This window comes from Physella acuta, unplaced genomic scaffold (genome assembly GCF_028476545.2).
Source record: "Physella acuta isolate Inbredline_101_S28 unplaced genomic scaffold, ASM2847654v3 ptg000315l, whole genome shotgun sequence".
Taxonomy (NCBI): domain Eukaryota; kingdom Metazoa; phylum Mollusca; class Gastropoda; family Physidae; genus Physella; species Physella acuta.
This window is the reverse complement of record NW_026731834.1, coordinates 686050-702832: the sequence shown is the minus strand read 5'-3', so window position 1 is coordinate 702832 and position 16783 is coordinate 686050. Positions and strand designations below refer to the sequence as shown.

General features: G+C 33.5%; 2 protein-coding genes across 2 annotated transcripts; both read left to right on the top strand.

Moving 5' to 3' along the window:
* Positions 1-919: 919 nt before the first annotated feature.
* LOC131940299 (uncharacterized) lies at positions 920-9366 on the top strand. Its single transcript, XM_059298948.1, has 7 exons — positions 920-1056; positions 5184-5329; positions 5759-6009; positions 6318-6461; positions 6879-7097; positions 7528-7643; positions 8242-9366. The coding sequence occupies exons 2-7, from the start codon at positions 5229-5231 to the stop codon at positions 8491-8493; spliced, it is 1083 nt and encodes a 360-aa protein (XP_059154931.1). The 5' UTR covers positions 920-1056; positions 5184-5228; the 3' UTR covers positions 8494-9366.
* A 2369-nt stretch (positions 9367-11735) lies between these two features.
* On the top strand, positions 11736-15599 carry LOC131940286 (uncharacterized). The gene is made up of 3 exons (XM_059298931.1): positions 11736-11992; positions 12773-12916; positions 13184-15599. The coding sequence occupies exons 1-3, from the start codon at positions 11785-11787 to the stop codon at positions 13444-13446; spliced, it is 615 nt and encodes a 204-aa protein (XP_059154914.1). The 5' UTR covers positions 11736-11784; the 3' UTR covers positions 13447-15599.
* Positions 15600-16783: the final 1184 nt, after the last annotated feature.

Below are 16783 nucleotides of genomic sequence, written 5' to 3'. Positions count from 1 at the left end.
GTCTAATTGAGATTTTATAATATAGACATCTATTAATGCAAATTTAATATAATTTATATAAATTTGGCTTTATATAAATATTGAAATAGACTATATTCATATACGAAAATCACAATTTTACTGCAGACATATGCAAAAAAAAAAAACTTTCAGTACTTTCAGTCACTGTTCTCAAAACTAATAAGGGGTCATCCATAAATGACGTCACGCTTTTTTTGACGATTTTTACCTCCCCCCCTCTCCCCTCCGTCACACTTCTTCACAAAAAGCCAGACCCCCACCCCTAAAATGACGTCACACCTCAACCTACAACCCCCCTCAAAATTGCAGTTGAATTTTTTTTAAACATTGATATTTTTCCAAAATCTTGTCTAAACTATTACAATTTATTAAAACAGTTATCTAAAACGCGAAATAACGTCTAAAATTCGTTTTCTAACATTGCTTTTTTATAATTCAAAAATGTGACGTCGCAACATCTGACCCCCCCCCCCCCTCCCCCTCATCACACATCGTCACAAAATTACGGACCCCCCCTCCCCCCTACGAGTGTGACGTCATTTATGGATGACCCCTAATTGAAAATATCAACAACTAATCTAGATGCAATGTGTCATCAAGCTTCATGTAGATAGATCGAATTGATTTTACTGTAAAAAAAGATTAAAGCCATTTTTGGCAAAAGCATGGATCTATTCTATATTCTATTTGACATACGAAAAGGACCAAGGAATATCTGAGATTGTAATAAAAAACAGCAGCAAAATGTGTACTGGATATAACATTTCTGATCCTATGCAAAATTCGTGTGTACTTATTTAGCCTTCTCCCTTTTGTAAACACTACTCTTCCAAGTTTGAAATGCCATGAATAGTTAATATGCAATAAGAACTCTTTCGGTGTTTAGTATTAAGAAAGACAACCAATGTAGGTAGACTAACCTGATTGTATCCCTTGTTTTCCTGTTTCACCTGTCAGGTAGAACTTCCGCATTAAAATGGCGGAGGTGTAATTTTCGTTTATAATTCATAATAATCTCCCGTCTAATTTTTAAAAGTAAGTTTTTTTGTCAAACCTAATAAAGAGTTTTGATTGTTTGCCTGCACTATACTTTGTTAATTAAAGTTAAAGTTAAATAGAGGTCTAGTTTACTAAGACTATGAGGTTGACTGAATTATTACATGTCACACACTCAGTAGGCCGTTCGATTCACAGCTTCCGGGTTTGTTGTTTTGAAGCCATCTCATGGCTCATGCGCTTACCAAAAATGGCGACCAGTTTCGCTTTCACTAAACGGTAGAGGGATAAAACTAATAATAACGAGGCCATCGTTAATTTTAGACATCGGAACTATCCGTTTCTATTTCAGTCTGTTATTTAAGAATTCCCAGATGTACTTTTGACCTAATTTCTTTATTTGTATTTAACGAGGCCGTCGAGAGAAAGTCACGCTTACTTAGCTTGCGTTTCAAGTCGAATAAACTAAAGCAGGTGCGTTATCCAATAACTTTTTTATTAGACCCAATTTTTATAACATCTTTACTATCAAATAAAAATAGAATTGTTTAATATAATTAGGCTGACAACAATGCTTTTCATGCTGTAAGTAATAATGCCATTTTATTATATTCTTGTTTGGTGAAAACGAGGCGCGGGAAAATGTGTGCCGCGTAAGAATCCAATCATTTGGCTAGATTTATGACTGTTTTTTATGTCACACCTAAAAATAGAATGTTTACGCTTTCTTCGTTGATGATCGTTTTTATTATTTTTTAAATTGAAAGTATGAATTATTAGTTAGATTGCAGATTTTGTAACTTGGTATACTTACCCTTTATCAATTTTAAAAACATAGCATGCTGATTGTAAACAAATATAGTCATAAAACACAGAAATATAAAGTTATAATTGCGATGTGCCACACCCGGGCCACACCCCCTCAAGAAAGCATGTGTTTATTAAGCTGTTTATCTTACTTTACAACTGTAATTAAAATTAATTTTCAAATTTTTATCACTTATTGGGTAAGATTAAGCACATGTTTACCAAAAATAAAAAAAATAAAAAAGCAAATTCTGTTTTAATGAAGGTCACGGGTGAAGTTTTTTTTTCCTTCTGTCACGTTCAGTGGAGGGTGCCACAGGCTGACCTGACTTTGGAATTTTTTTCAGTAATAATGACTTTGCACAGAAAGTTAAAATATGCTAAATTAGCTTAGTTTACTAGTGTTCTAGCTATTATTGATACATTTTTAATAAAAAAAATCATTCTGTAATTCTCATCAAAAAGCTCACAGCTATTGAGCTAAGTTTGCTAAGCATTCAAATTGCAATGAAATGAAATGAATTACACTAGACTCCTGTCCTAGTGACTCCTTGACTCTAGACTCCACTCCACTGTCTCCCTACTTAGTACTTGTACTTACTACTAGTACTACTAACTACTAGTACTTAAGTACTAGAGTTGCAGTATCTTTTTCTTTGTCCCTTTGCTTATCAATTTATCAAAATATCAGTAAATATCTATTAGATATTATCTAATTCACACCATTCTACCAATCTTTGACATTCTCAATACTACTCAATAGTCAATACTTAGGCCTACCCATAGGCCTCATAATCATAATGCCTCATATTATTATCAGAGGCATAGCGGTTGGGGGGGGGACACCTTAGGGGGTGCCAAAATGGGTTGTATAGGCCTAAACAAATTAAAATGTCATTTTAGCTGCATTTTTGCAGTTTGAGGGGGGGGGGGGGGGGCAAATTGAAAATTTGCTCCTGAGGTGGGCGCCAAAATTGAAAGTTTGTCTCCGGGCGCCGGGAAGGGTCGCTACGCCTCTGATTATTATTATATATATAGGCCTATTATTATTGGCCTACTATTCAAAATAATAGACCTCCGAAAATTCAAAATAGGATGCATCTATTCGGACCCGGGTCCCAATAGCCACGGCCGCTATTCGGACCCGGGTCCCAATAGCCTCGGCCGCTATTGGGACCAGCCAATAGAATTGTTAAGATTTAGTTATACAAAAATTATTTTAAGATGCAGAATATATCTTTTCTGTTATGATTTTTTTCCTTGTAATTCTAAATGATATATTGAGATCTTGCTTTAAATACCCGATATCATAGCTGACAAATGTTATGATGAGCGGGTGTCGTTAGGTCTATAATATAATTATGGCCTATGGTATGAACTTCTATGGCCGAGCGAATGTTGAGCGCGCATGTTAAAATGTGTTTTATTTATTTTTTTCTTCTGTTAAACGTAATTTGATTTCATAGGTCTGTCCGTCCACCATATATATATATATATATATATATATATATATATATATATATATATATATATATATATATATATATATATATATATATATATATATATATATATATATATATATATATATACTTGTATAAGATAGCTCATATAGGTTGCAGACTACAGCTCTTGTTTTCTTCAACACGAATATCTCGCATGCGTTGTAGTACACTTTAACAGAAGCAAGATGTAACATTTGAACTCACAATGACCCCAAATCCGTTTTTCCCTCTTGCTGGCTTGGGAAAGGGGGGGGGCGGGACTATGATGTCAACAAATCTCGACAAGCTCATAGCAATGGTTTTGCTATGACGTATGCTATACGCCTACACTGTTCACATATAAACCAAAGTGAACTCAGAGTGACCCTGGCTACACCGTGTCGGTATTTCTCTTGCGCTGACCAGAAAACGCGAGCGGGCGATCAATGGAGCAACGATGTTTTTATAATTAGCGTGTTTAAAAACCTAAATCTAGAAAAAAAATCTATTTTTTTAATAAAAACAATTAAAAAAGACACTTAAACCAAACAACTCAAAGGGAATGTTAAACTTAGATAAATACACTTTACTTGACACAAAACAGAGAGCATTGATAGGTTCCGATCCCGTAACTGATCGAGATTCGGGATGTACTGCTTTCTCCACTCGACCACGACGTCTTACGATATATCATAAGTAATTGATGATTTTGTATATACAGCTAAATATAGGGTATTTAGAAATAGCATCACAAGAAATAATGCTAGATAATCCGCATAACTAATTACAATAAAAGACAACAAAATACGAGCAAATCTACAAGAAAAATCAAATAAACATAAAAGGTATCATTTTAATACAGGCTGTACAAGTGCTTAACGAACTTAATGCCGGGTCCCAATAGCGGCCGAGGCTATTAGGACCCGGGTCCCAATAGCGGCCGTGGCTATTGGGACCCGGGTCCTAATAGCCACTTCCTTCAAAATAATAGGTGTGTTGAGTATTTGTTTGTTGTCTAGAATTCACAGTATTGAAACCTCGTCCAGTTTTATGGTAAGAAATATCTAGGCTATAAAGTAGTGTTAGAGATATGGCAGGGTTAGGGAGAGGTTTAGCATGGAAGTCACATGTGTAGGCTATTTATTTAACTACTAGTAGAGTTACAAGTAGAATGAGCTAACACCCCTTTTTTAATAAGAAGATTCTATTAGGCATATATTGTGTCATTATTGGACACTAGTAACTAGTATTAATAAGTATAAGAAATCCACCCAGGCCTAATTTATTTGAATATTTAGGCCTAAAGCCTAATGTCAATTAATATAAAAAAAATTTGAAGGGCTTAGCTTTATACTTTATTTTGCTATTACTCACTGTTGTTACTCACTATTACTTTATTAGTAGTTTGTTAGAAATTTCAAATATTCAAGGAGACTGATCATATACAAGATTTCAAGCAGAGTTTCCTACAGGCAACCCCCCCCCCCCCCCCGAACTAAATGGAATTTATATAGAAAACACATACTTTTACCAGTGCCTCCCCACCCCACCCCCCCCCCCCCCCACCCCACCCCCTGGAGAAAAAAGTCTGGAAGAAACATTGATTTCAAGGAGGAGACATGAGTGCTATGCTATTCTATTCTGTACTCTATAAATCATTAAGTATACCTAGGCTTATTGTATTAGTATTTACTGGGCCTATATTTAAATATGCTGTTATCATAGAGTTGAAGTTGAAAATAGCATTCAACAAATTATGTTTAGTGTATCTTTCTTAAATACAAAAAAAATTGTCTAACCTTATAGGCCTACTACTTATAGCCCATAATAAGTTTAAGTTAGAGTCAATTTATTGTTTTCTATTATTTGAAAAAGGGAAAAATTAACTGATTTCCCTGGATACAAGCGCATGTTTTCAAGATGTCTGCCTCAGTTTACAACAGCCCTTACACATACAAGCCACCTCCACCAAGGATTGACTACCCTTCCTTTTGTGAGGCATGTTCTTCTTTAACATGCAGGTATTACTTCCCTTACACTGTTTCAACAGTTGTTTTGTTTTTGTTTGTTAGCTACAATTTTTGTTCGTTAAAGAGTGTATTTTTAGAATTATTTTGTTTATAATTCAACATGTTAACTTACCTGTATTATTTATTATTATTATTAGTTTAATCTTTTCCTGCTTTTGCCCAAGACACATGCGGCAGATTAAGTTGTGTTTATCTGTTTTAATGACCTCAACACACAAGGAGTGAATATGGCCAGCACTATATTTCCCTAACTTCAGTTAGGTACCCGTCAGAGCTGAGTGGATGTTCTACTTATGGAACACTGATTCGAACTCGAGACTTTCGGATTAGCAGTCTAGCACCCTACCTCTGTCCAATATTATTAGTATGAAGGTCTAAAATCTATATATTTTTTTCTAACACGTTAATTTATTTTTTTAGGTTTGTCCTTGACTCCAAACTATTAGCCATAAGTGTGCTACTATTGGGCATCTCACTTTTGGTCATCATTGGCATGCTGATCACCCCTTTCTGGTTTCAACTGGTCCTTGACCCCACTGACGGCACCTTTGGATCCGAGCCTGTGAAGCGCCAGCTGACCATTGACTCTGGGCTCTTCTACCTGAGGGAGTCACAGTTTGATAACACTCTCTTCCTGAACAAGTTCTCTACCAACAGGGAGGTCATTCCAAGTACGGTTTAGTATCCTTATCAATTATTTAAATTGTTTATTTTTTTTTAATTATTTATTATTTAAATTTGTTTTAAATAGTATCCTTATATTAGACCCATAAGTTTTTAAAATCTTTTTTTTTAAATTATTTATTATTTAAATAAATTTGTTTTAAATTAAAATAATATCCTTATATGTCTTTAAATCTTTTTTTTTTTTAAATTATTTGTTTTAAATAGCTTTTCTATTGAGAACAATTATCTATTTGTGAGAACTATTAAATTAAATATAAGTAAATGTGTCCTTAAAACTTTTGTAATTTTGTAGAAGTGCTTCAAAGTGCTCAAGTGTGTTCTGTGATTGGTGGGTGTGTGCTCATGGGATGCTTGTTTGCTGGTATTCTCTTGATGGTCAGAAGATTTGCTTCAGCCACTGCCTTGATAGTCTTGGCAGGAGCAGTATCAATGGGAGGTAATCTCTACACAGATTTTCTTGCTATTTAGTGAAGCTCCATTATCTTTTTCTACGAAGCGTTACTATTCTTTAATTGTTTTGTAAAGAAGAGTGACACTTTTTAAAAACTATATTTTATTATTGCAGGTGTTATTCAAATTTCAGTAACAAAAATCACTTGATATTTAACTATTTACGTGAATTACTAAAGTCATCTTGCAGTTTTTATTTAGTATATATAATTTGTAGTTCACACGGTCTTCAATTTTAGGCAAGCAAAAGCAAATAAGAAATAGTTTGTTTTTATTGCTATGTATTTTACATCTATTTTATAAATGCAAATAATAATTGAATTTGTATTCAGTTTTTTTTTCCCAAATATTCTTTCATACTAGAGTGATAAATTATATGTGGTTGTTTTCAATTTTTCTTTAGCTCTGTGTGAAGTCTTTGTGGTCCTGTTTTCTGGCATTCTTATTGGCATGAGCACCTGCAATCCGTATGACGACCCTGCCTGCAAGTACGAGAACAACCAAGTCTGGCGTATGATGCCCATCTATGATCAGTTTTACCGCATTGAGCCTCATGTCACTCCCTTTGTCAAACCTAACTGGGCCTTCTACATCGCTATCATTGGTGCTGCTATTTGTGTTGGTACGTAACACATAATTTTTGTCAGTATCTACTTGATTTTTACCTGTAATTTGGCTCTATTGCCTGTAATTTGGCTCTATTAATGTGACAATGTATTCAGATTTCTTTTATAATAAAACGGTGTCCACACAATGTATCTATGAATAATATTTTATAAAAATTTTATTGCATCACTATGCGTAAATTTGTTATATATTTAACTTAAAATTTATTTTCTATTGCAGGAAAATTACAATTGTTTAGTTAATAAATTATACTAAATTTACAGTAATAAAAAAAATTGACGTAAATATTACAGTTAAATTAAATTAACCTTAATTACTGGTTATTTAATTTTATTTGTTAGTATCTTCCATCCTCCTGTGGATTGAGGCCATAAGGGCCAACCGTAACCTTAATTACTGGTTATTTAAATTTTTTTGTTTTTTAGTATCTTCCATCCTCCTGTGGATTGAGGCCATAAGGACCAACCGTAACCTGGAACATATTCGCTACCAGCAGCTTCGTCTGATTCGAGATCCTTTTGAGCACGACATTGACCCAACAGTAAGTTTTAAAAACCATCGTTATGCCAGAGTTTTCAAGGTGGCAATATTATTGTCCATTAAATTCTAATTACTCCAAATAGTACAATTAGGAGGCTGATACTTTATAACTTAATTTAATTTAAATGGGTTAAGAGAGTTTATATCTCAACAAATCAGTAACTTGGGATGTATGTCTCTGTTGTATCATCACACTACTACTACTACCTGCTCCTTATTCCTTTGGGTTCCCTGGGGAGCAAATGGTTTTTGGGCATCTCTCTTGATTTGCACCCATGGAAGCCCAGTGGCTCTTGCCTCTACTTGCACAGTCCTTCTCCAGGATTGCTTTGGTAGGGCTACTTTCCATTCCCCCTGGGGATTCCAGTGTAACCCTTGCGATAACATTCTCTTCCCCCCCAATCCATCCCCATTTGGGCTCTTCAATATCTCTTTCATTGGCCTGTTGCCTTGTTGTTTACTACAGGTCTTCATACTACTAGTTATGTATAACCTAAAAATATAAATGATACCACTCCTTCTTGTATATTCTTTAAGAAAAATGAACCACTGCGTTGAAAATATTTCATTACATTTCTACTTTTCTTTCTTGTAACTAGGAAGGTAGAAAATACGTCTATGGTCCACCCACTCAACATGGGCCGAACACGTATGGCATGCAGCCTGTGTTACATGCTAGCCAGTACTCCGCCCCCTCACGCCATGATGAGTACATCCCTCCAGCCAGTCTGAGATCTGCTCCAACCGTGTCCTACCAACCACCAACACCAGACTACTCCAGAAAACATGGGCCACCATCAAGCACCAGCAGTGTCAGTGGCGCTTACGTCTCTCGGGAAATTGATCTATAAAACGCTGCCCTGAAATTTTATCTATAAGATGTTGTCCTGAAAAACGTGCTAAAATATTTCCGCAGCTAATATACCCTGACCTTATAAAATTTGTTTCTAAATATGTTCATAGAGTCTAGAAACTATCTGGGAATATTTTTTTGTATAATAAAGCTGAAGCTCATATCTTATATTTAATTGGTGGCTTGAATCAATATGAACCAATTAATGATTGCCTTAATGACTTGTAAATACTTCACTCATTAACTGTCATATACATTTTTTTTTTACTTTTAGGAAATAAAATAAAAAACATTGAAATATCTTTTACTGCTGAATATTTTTAAAGCTAAAAAATAAAGTTTTCAACTTGGGAAGTTTTTAATTTGGAAAATGAAACAATTTTTTAATAATACTGGAGTGCAAAATTCTTTCTGTACATATTCATTTTCATGTTTATAGTTTAGTGTTCATATATACACTCATATCTTGTACATATGAAATAATTAAAGCATCATTTATGAACTATTTGCCTAATAAGCAAGTATATCACCCTAGATTTCTTAAAATTTTAATTTTTCTACTGATTTGTATATACTATAAAAATGTAGTCTAAAAAAGTTGGCTAAAAATCATTACTTAAGTAGTTCACATTTGGTTTAATGTTTATAAGCAATAGAGCGCAATTTTGAAACTGACAAACTAAAACTGGTATGCAAACAAGGAAGACTTATGTTATCTGCATGAATTTAACCATGTTGTATTGATCCGTAGTTTCTTGTTATAAATTGAACATTCCTTTTATACAATTAATTACATTCCAGACATAATTAAAACATTTTTTGTAATATTTTTACTTACAATAAAGTTTAAATAAGTATCAAAATAGTTTTTCATTTTTATGGTTAATTTCATATTGGATTTGAATAAACATTACACATCATACATAGACTATTCTAATCCGTAGATTGTAATTATAGGAATCAAGGGAAGTAACTATACTTAAATATCAAATCAAATTTATATTTGGTTATTGCCCCTTTATCAGCATTCTGATCATGTTATACTGTGCCGGAGTTTTACAAACAAATCAAATATATTTCAGGTCAACTAATTCTTTAATGGGACATTATAGACATATCTAAACAAGCAGATTGATACATTTATGCTATTGTTTCGAATATTCATACATCAATGTCTCATTAACTTCATACTTTATGATGATTTTTTAAAACGTTGAATCCAAAATAAATACAGATTAAAACACCAAAGGATTTCTAGTAACAATAGCAAAGAGGTATTTTACATTCAGTTATACTTTAAAATATGAAGTTAAGAAATCGAAAACAATTTTTTAAGACATTAAGTTTCAGAAGCTCGGCAGTGTTCTGTGGAGTGCTGCCCACCCTGTCCATTTTAGCCTTGCGAGTTTTTGGTTATAAAGAGAGCTTTTCTTGATTTGGAGGTGCACTTTTGTGTTTCATCAGCCTCAGGGCAGACTGTTTGACTGGGTGTTGTATGCAGTTTCTTCCAGGCAATTTTATATAGAAAATATATACGCATACTTTTACCAGTGCCCGCCCCCGGAGAAAAAAAGTCTGAAAGAAACACTAACATAAACACACGTTGCCCCCACCTATTAATCCGCCGCTGCCTAGATAGATCTGGTTCCCGTTATAAACCCCCCCCCCCCCCCATACCATAAAGGACACAAAGGTCTACACATTGTTTACATAAAATAGGTCGCCGTGTCAAGCTAAAGTGGACGGAAATGACGAGGGTGGAGTCTTGTGACCTAGGTCTAGGAAAATGCCACTGAAATAATAAATATGTAGACCTACGTAGATTCTTATCAATTTATTCACATATTTAAAAAAAAAAAAAAAAAACAAGACACCTTGAAAATGTTTTACTGTTGGCTACTACAAAAAACGACGCTAAAATTCGGTTTATATTCAGTATTCTAATACAGTAAGCTTGATTTGTGTAATAACCTTCACTTTGAAAAGAACAATAAATTTAAAATAACCTTTCTTGTCGTCGTCACCTTTTTAACCCCTTCCCTCCCGATTTCTTCTGTTGACGCACGTAGCTAGCAGACGACCGTCAGTGGTTGTATCATTTCCGCAATTTTAGGATTGGTTCCCGTGACATTGTTTATAGGCAACAAAAGTCGAGCAACGCATCACTGAATTGCTGTAAGACTTCGTAAATTCCTAATTTCCTTATAGATCTAGCAGTTGACATTACGAGACGTTTTTTCTAGATTGTGTTTTTTTTTTTGTTTTTTTTTACATAGACCTACACTGCTCAATGCTGATTTAATTATGGATTGATGAAGTCCAAAGACTAACAAGATGTAGGACCTTCAGTGTGTTTATTCCCTTGAAATAATTTAATCCTACTTTAAAGTTTCTTTTAGGCATGTCTTCGGGGGGGGGGGGGGGGGGGGTGGGGTTAGAGATTTAGGTGTGTCCCCCCCCCCCCCCCACCCTTTCCAAAGAAACACTGATCTGCTGGTAGAGGTAAAAATTATGTCACTATATTTCCAAAAAAAAAAATATTAAAGTTTCTAAAACGCGAAATAACGATTATTAAGTTTTAGTTTCTTACAATCCTTTATTTTTTTAATTCAAAAGTGTGGCGTCACACTATCTGAACCAGACTCCCCCCCCCCCCCCTCATCGTCACAAAATTACGACGCCCCCCCCCTCCCTCTCCCTAAGAGTGGGATGTCATTTATTTATATCTTATTTATTATTGTACTGCTTCAACGATCCCGGAGCAGTGTTTCTTCCAGACTTTTTTCTCCGGGGGAGCACTTGAAATTTTTCGGGGGGGGGGGGGGGGGGCGGTAGACTTTCTTCGGGGGGGGGGGGGGCGGACACTGTTAAAAGTATATATTTTCTATATAAATTATATACATTTTATTTCGTTCGGAGATGCCTGGAAGAAACTCTGTCCCGGAGAAACAACAATTTGTAGTTTTATATTCTTTAATTTGAGAAGCCTTAACGAGTAAAAAATTGTCTCTAATTTCTTAACTGCTAACAATCTGTACTGTAAGCACTGCAATGCATAGTTGAAAGGTATCCACATGCAAACGAGCTAAATAATAGATCTAGGTGCTTTATAAATAGATTGACTTCAATAGAAAAAGGTTTACTTCGTTATAAATAATGCCCTATGTCCTATGACTAAGTTATCCAGCCCCTGGTGTTGACTTCGGCAATTTCCGGCTATCCTCGGCTCTAGCATAGCACAATCTCGCAATCGCTCATTCTAACCTAGGATCTATCAAGGCAAAGAAAGATGGCTAACGTTTGTTTCATATTGGGACTTTGCTCGTCCATTTTAAGTTTAGCCTGTATAATTGTAGCTTTAGCTAGTTCTCAGTGGCTTAGGATTCGAAGCCCTGATTTTATGGACGATGTTGGTCTTATGAGACATTGCGATGCTGACAGTTCTTACTGCGGAGAAATGGAACATCTAAATGCCCTTGTTGACGGTCATTTCGCAGGTCAGTGAATTTTTTCACTTACGAGTTACTGCTTGGCTATTTTAGTGCCTAGTTTCCAAGATCTAGATCTAGAATCAATTCTAGATCACTATTCTATACGCTTATGTTAGTTGTAAGAAGTATCAGTTAACGCTAGAAATTGTAGAATCTTATCTACAATGTAGTCTATATTATATTTGATTATTAGTATATGAATGAAGTTCAATTTGACAGTAGAGTATTCACTATTCAGTAGTATTGACCCATTTTTTGTAGTAAACTAAATGTAACTTTTTTTTAGTAAGAAACATTTCTCATATTTTTTAAAATTTCTAGTCTAGAGTCAAGACCCACCTTCCCCCACCTCCCTCTCACCTAAACTGTCATAAACGACTCAAAATTTAATGTTATGAAGAGGAAGATGAAACTTTAGGCTTACATAAAAAAAATCAGGAATCACTAGATCTAGATCTATTTACTTAGTATTTAAAGAGTTAAAATATATGAGAGAAAACAAAAACAAAAGGAGTCTAACTAACTACAATTACATTGCTCCTGCACCATTTCACCTTCCTATTTAGTATTTAGGCCTACCATAAATTTATTGCACACATAAATTACCCCCTAGCCATTTCACGTGGTAGGCTATAATAATAATATAGAGATAATGAGATATACAACTTAGATATATTAGGCCTATATATATAATTTTAGCTATAATCCTTTTTTTTTTCAGTTTGTCTTCTGTTTTAAAATATTTTTTATTGAAACTTCATGTATGATTTATTCCAACGTTTTCAGCATGGTTCCGCTCCATACAAGCCATGTACCTCCTCCACTGTTTGGGGATGCTGGTTTCCACTGTTGTTTACATTCTCTATGCTATCAGATTCCTGGAAACTAAAGGGAGCTTTAGGGTTCTTACCTTATTTAACTTTGTCTCATGTAAGTAGTTACAGGTTTTGGTTAAGAATGTAGGTATTTAATGGATAGAGTTCCACAAATTTATATGTAAAAACCTTAGATCTCGATGCATTACTATATAATTGAGTTAGAATTAAATTTGAATTGTAGATTCTTTTTTACCCGTTAGGCTCTAATATCCAGTTATTATTCTACAGTTACATCTTTATAAAATTAAACTCCTGTGTGAAATTCCCAGGCATTAAAATTATTAAATAACTATTAAATAACTATTAAATTAACTTTCAGTGGCAGCTGGGATATACTCTGTGGCCATGTTCGGAATGAACCATAGATCTTACTTCGGCATCGCAGACTCTTCAGTGACAGAGGATATGGCCATCTTGGGTTATGGCTTCAACATAGCCATCACTGGATGCTGCCTTGCTTTCCTCACCATGCTCTTCAGCGCCATGGAGGCTAGCCGAGCAGTTGATCTACTTCAGAACATGCAGAACCGCTTCACTGTATGGACAACCCCCTATACTCTTTTTGTTGACCAGGAGGCTTAATTATCAGACTACGGCGGTTAAAAGGTGTGCACAATTTTCTGAAGATTTATTTACATTAATGTTCTTAAAATACCAACCAGCCTTTACATGTTAATTTATTCTAAGAATAAGAAAAATCGTAATCCAAAGCAAGAAATATCCACAGAAAAGCTGCTTTTCAAATATAAATCGATAATATACATTTGTAATCATTTCTTTTACAATAAAAAAAAACAAGTTTAAAGTTAAATGCTAATTTCTTTAAATAATATAAAATTAAATAGTAGTCTATCTGAATTTTTAGGGTGTAGTGATCATAACGTCCTTTTATATAAACAACTTTTTCTTTGAACATTGTGTTGAACTATTGACCATAAAACATGTTAAAACAACACATAAAAGGCAAAAAGAATGCCACATTAAATGTTTACTTTGCATGTCATGTAACTGCTATACAAGTTTAGTATAATAAGCAACTTAAAATAACTGCTAGCTCATTTTTGTTTCATATGATGAGAATCTTGATATTTAAAATTCTAACATTACTCATTTTAGTATGGTTTTCATAAGAATGTATTCAACTATAGTTACTTTCAGTAAGGTTGCTTTAATATTGATGAAAAAAAATTCATGTGTATAATTATTTCTCTTAATTGTTAAGAGGGTGTAATTTTGTTAAAATAACCTGGTTTGGTTATCATCCAATTTAAGCTTAAATATCAGCAATTATTTGTGCTTTACAATAAGACCAAACTTACATAATCAGAGGAAAACAATTATTTTCTTGTAATATCAGTTGGCTATTTTTTTTAAAATAATTATTTAACTGTCAAAGAATAGATAAAAATTGCCAAAAAAAACTTCTTCATTATCCACATTGCCAGAAACTTAATAAAAAATGGTTTTACAAAAAATGGATTTACATTATGAACTTTAGTGAGATATCACTTTAGTGAGATAATTCAAATAAAAAATTACTTTGTGTAAAAAAAAAATTATGACCAAATTATTGTAGATTTATATGATAAAAAAATCTTTATATCTTTACTGCTGTCTCAGAATATTTTTGTTCAAGACACAACTGAGCTTTTCTCAAAGTTTAAGACATAATACATAGCTTACTTGTTCATTTGCTCATCTTGCATTTATTTACATACATTTTTATCATGGATTGATTTCTTTCATTGCATCCTTATTTTTGTTATTTTGCACTATTTCAAATTGATTATTCATCAAGTAAGTCAATTATAAATGAGTCATTAGTTTTAATGTTCATGGAAATATTTATAATATATAAACTCATTGTATACTCATGCACTAGATCCACTCTTTACATTCTTAATTTAAGAAAATATTTACATACTTTTGTGAATACTTTAAAAAAAAATTGAGCACTAAGTAGCGATTAAAAAATCTTTGTTAATAAAGATCTCTACTATCTAAAATGGTGAAGTTTAAGTTTGCACTAATTGTCCTGTTTAATGAGGCAGCTATTTACAGATAGTTAACGAAGCTGTAATATAACATTGTTGAACTGTTTGATGCTGTCTACAGATTGTGAACAATGAAAGAAGAAAAAAAAATGGTTGTGTCATACAGATACAAAAAAATACAATTTTAATATGGCCAGTTTTTTTTTGTAAAATATATTTTTTTCCTAAATTTGCACATATCAAATTAATGAATACACATGAGTGCAACATTAATCTGAGATAAATTGAACCAGAGCTCAGTTTTTACAGTTTCTTGTTAACAAAGTGTGGTCCATTTTGCCCTGTCTGTTGTAGCCCTTAAAAATGTTTGGAAACAAACAGCTGTGCACAAATGGCATGTATGTTTCACTTGTTCTCTGGTAATAAGAAAAGAACTGCTGCATTACCATACTTTATTAGGTGTATTTTGTGCTCAAATCATTTATTCTTTCATGGGAAATTCAGTCCAACTTTTTACTTTTTTTTTTAACAAATATACTATACAAAGTATTCTTTTTTTTTCTGAACTTGTAAACAAGAGCTACATGGCTTTATGTATGAAAAATTTTGTTTGCATTAATCTGCATTTTATGCTTTAAAAAATAGCTGTTAAATTATACAGTTGTAATATTTTTTTAATAATTTAGACTGAGCATTTGGTATTGATTTTATTTATTAATAAACTGTGAGAATCATTGTTTCCACATGAATAATTAAAAAAACAAATTGTCATGTTTCTATCCTGATCTGGGGTTCTTAGACCATTTACCACCAAAACTTTGTTCATACGTTTTTAGTAGGATGCACTTTTTTCTTTTTGGAGAAAACTGACCACCCTTAAATTTTTGGATCAGCAACATTGGGATGCAATGGACGAAACCATAATTGTTTCTTTATGTATAAAACAACAGTGCAGCATTTGACCTTTTTTAAATGGTCTTTGTACCTCTGTTTGAGAACCCCTGATTTAGATAGATATTCAAAGACTTTTTAGTTTTTTGTATCTGTTTATATTTATATACAAGTTCCCATAATGGACACAAATTTGTTTAAAGGAACATTCCAAACATTTTACATTTGTTTAAAAAAAATATAAAATTTAAAAAAATTTGATATTTCCTGCTACAAGAGTGATACAGCTAATGAACTAATTGTGTAGATAACCATTTTGTTCATTTCCAATACATTGTACAATAGCAATGACTATTCAGAACTTTTTGCATAATCTCATTCTACCCATTTTTAGCTCACTGTACAAAGCTTATGTGATCATTTTTTTTTTTTTTTTGGACTGGCCGAATTATTACCCTCACAGACTGGTGTAGCTACAGTTGAAATTGCATTTATTTCTAGTCTCATTTTTTTTTAAAATTGATTTCTTCAGATTTTTTAAAGAACAAAATTGCTGATTGATAAAACATGTAAAGTTTTTAATAGGTGTAACATTTTTCTTTTTCTTTTTGAGGTTGCTGGGTAAATTTAAGACATGACTGTGTGCCTGATTTAGCAGTGATCTTTGACTTAATAGCCACTATTTTTGTGTGTAAAAGTATACAAGGATGTGGGGGTGCCCTATTGTCTATCCTTGAAATCCCCTTCCCCCACTTTTCATTGAAAGGGTAGACAATTGAATTGGTGACTATAACCTTTTCCTGTTTTGATTTGAAAAACCTGGGTCCCTGTTAGGTCAGAAAACTTACCTGGGGAAAAATTTACCTGAAGCTAATCAGAGTACCTGGGACTATTGTTAGCCTGTGTATTTACCTTGGGCTGACTTGAAGCCCCCACTGCTTGATTGTCTCATTAACTTTAGCACCTGGTGACTTCAAACCTTACATCCGCTAACATTTAATCAAGATTTCACCTAATTACCTGCCACCCCAACT

Bases quoted from the DNA above. Each gene is read 5' to 3' on its own strand.
- LOC131940286 (XM_059298931.1), top strand. From the start codon at position 11,785: ATGGCTAACGTTTGTTTCATATTGGGACTTTGCTCGTCCATTTTAAGT. The intron at 11,993-12,772 runs GTCAGTGAATTT...CAACGTTTTCAG, and splicing joins TGTTGACGGTCATTTCGCAG to CATGGTTCCGCTCCATACAA. The intron at 12,917-13,183 runs GTAAGTAGTTAC...ATTAACTTTCAG, and splicing joins CTTATTTAACTTTGTCTCAT to TGGCAGCTGGGATATACTCT.
- LOC131940299 (XM_059298948.1), top strand. From the start codon at position 5,229: ATGTCTGCCTCAGTTTACAACAGCCCTTACACATACAAGCCACCTCCA. The intron at 5,330-5,758 runs GTATTACTTCCC...TTATTTTTTTAG, and splicing joins TGTTCTTCTTTAACATGCAG to GTTTGTCCTTGACTCCAAAC. The intron at 7,644-8,241 runs GTAAGTTTTAAA...TCTTGTAACTAG, and splicing joins AGCACGACATTGACCCAACA to GAAGGTAGAAAATACGTCTA.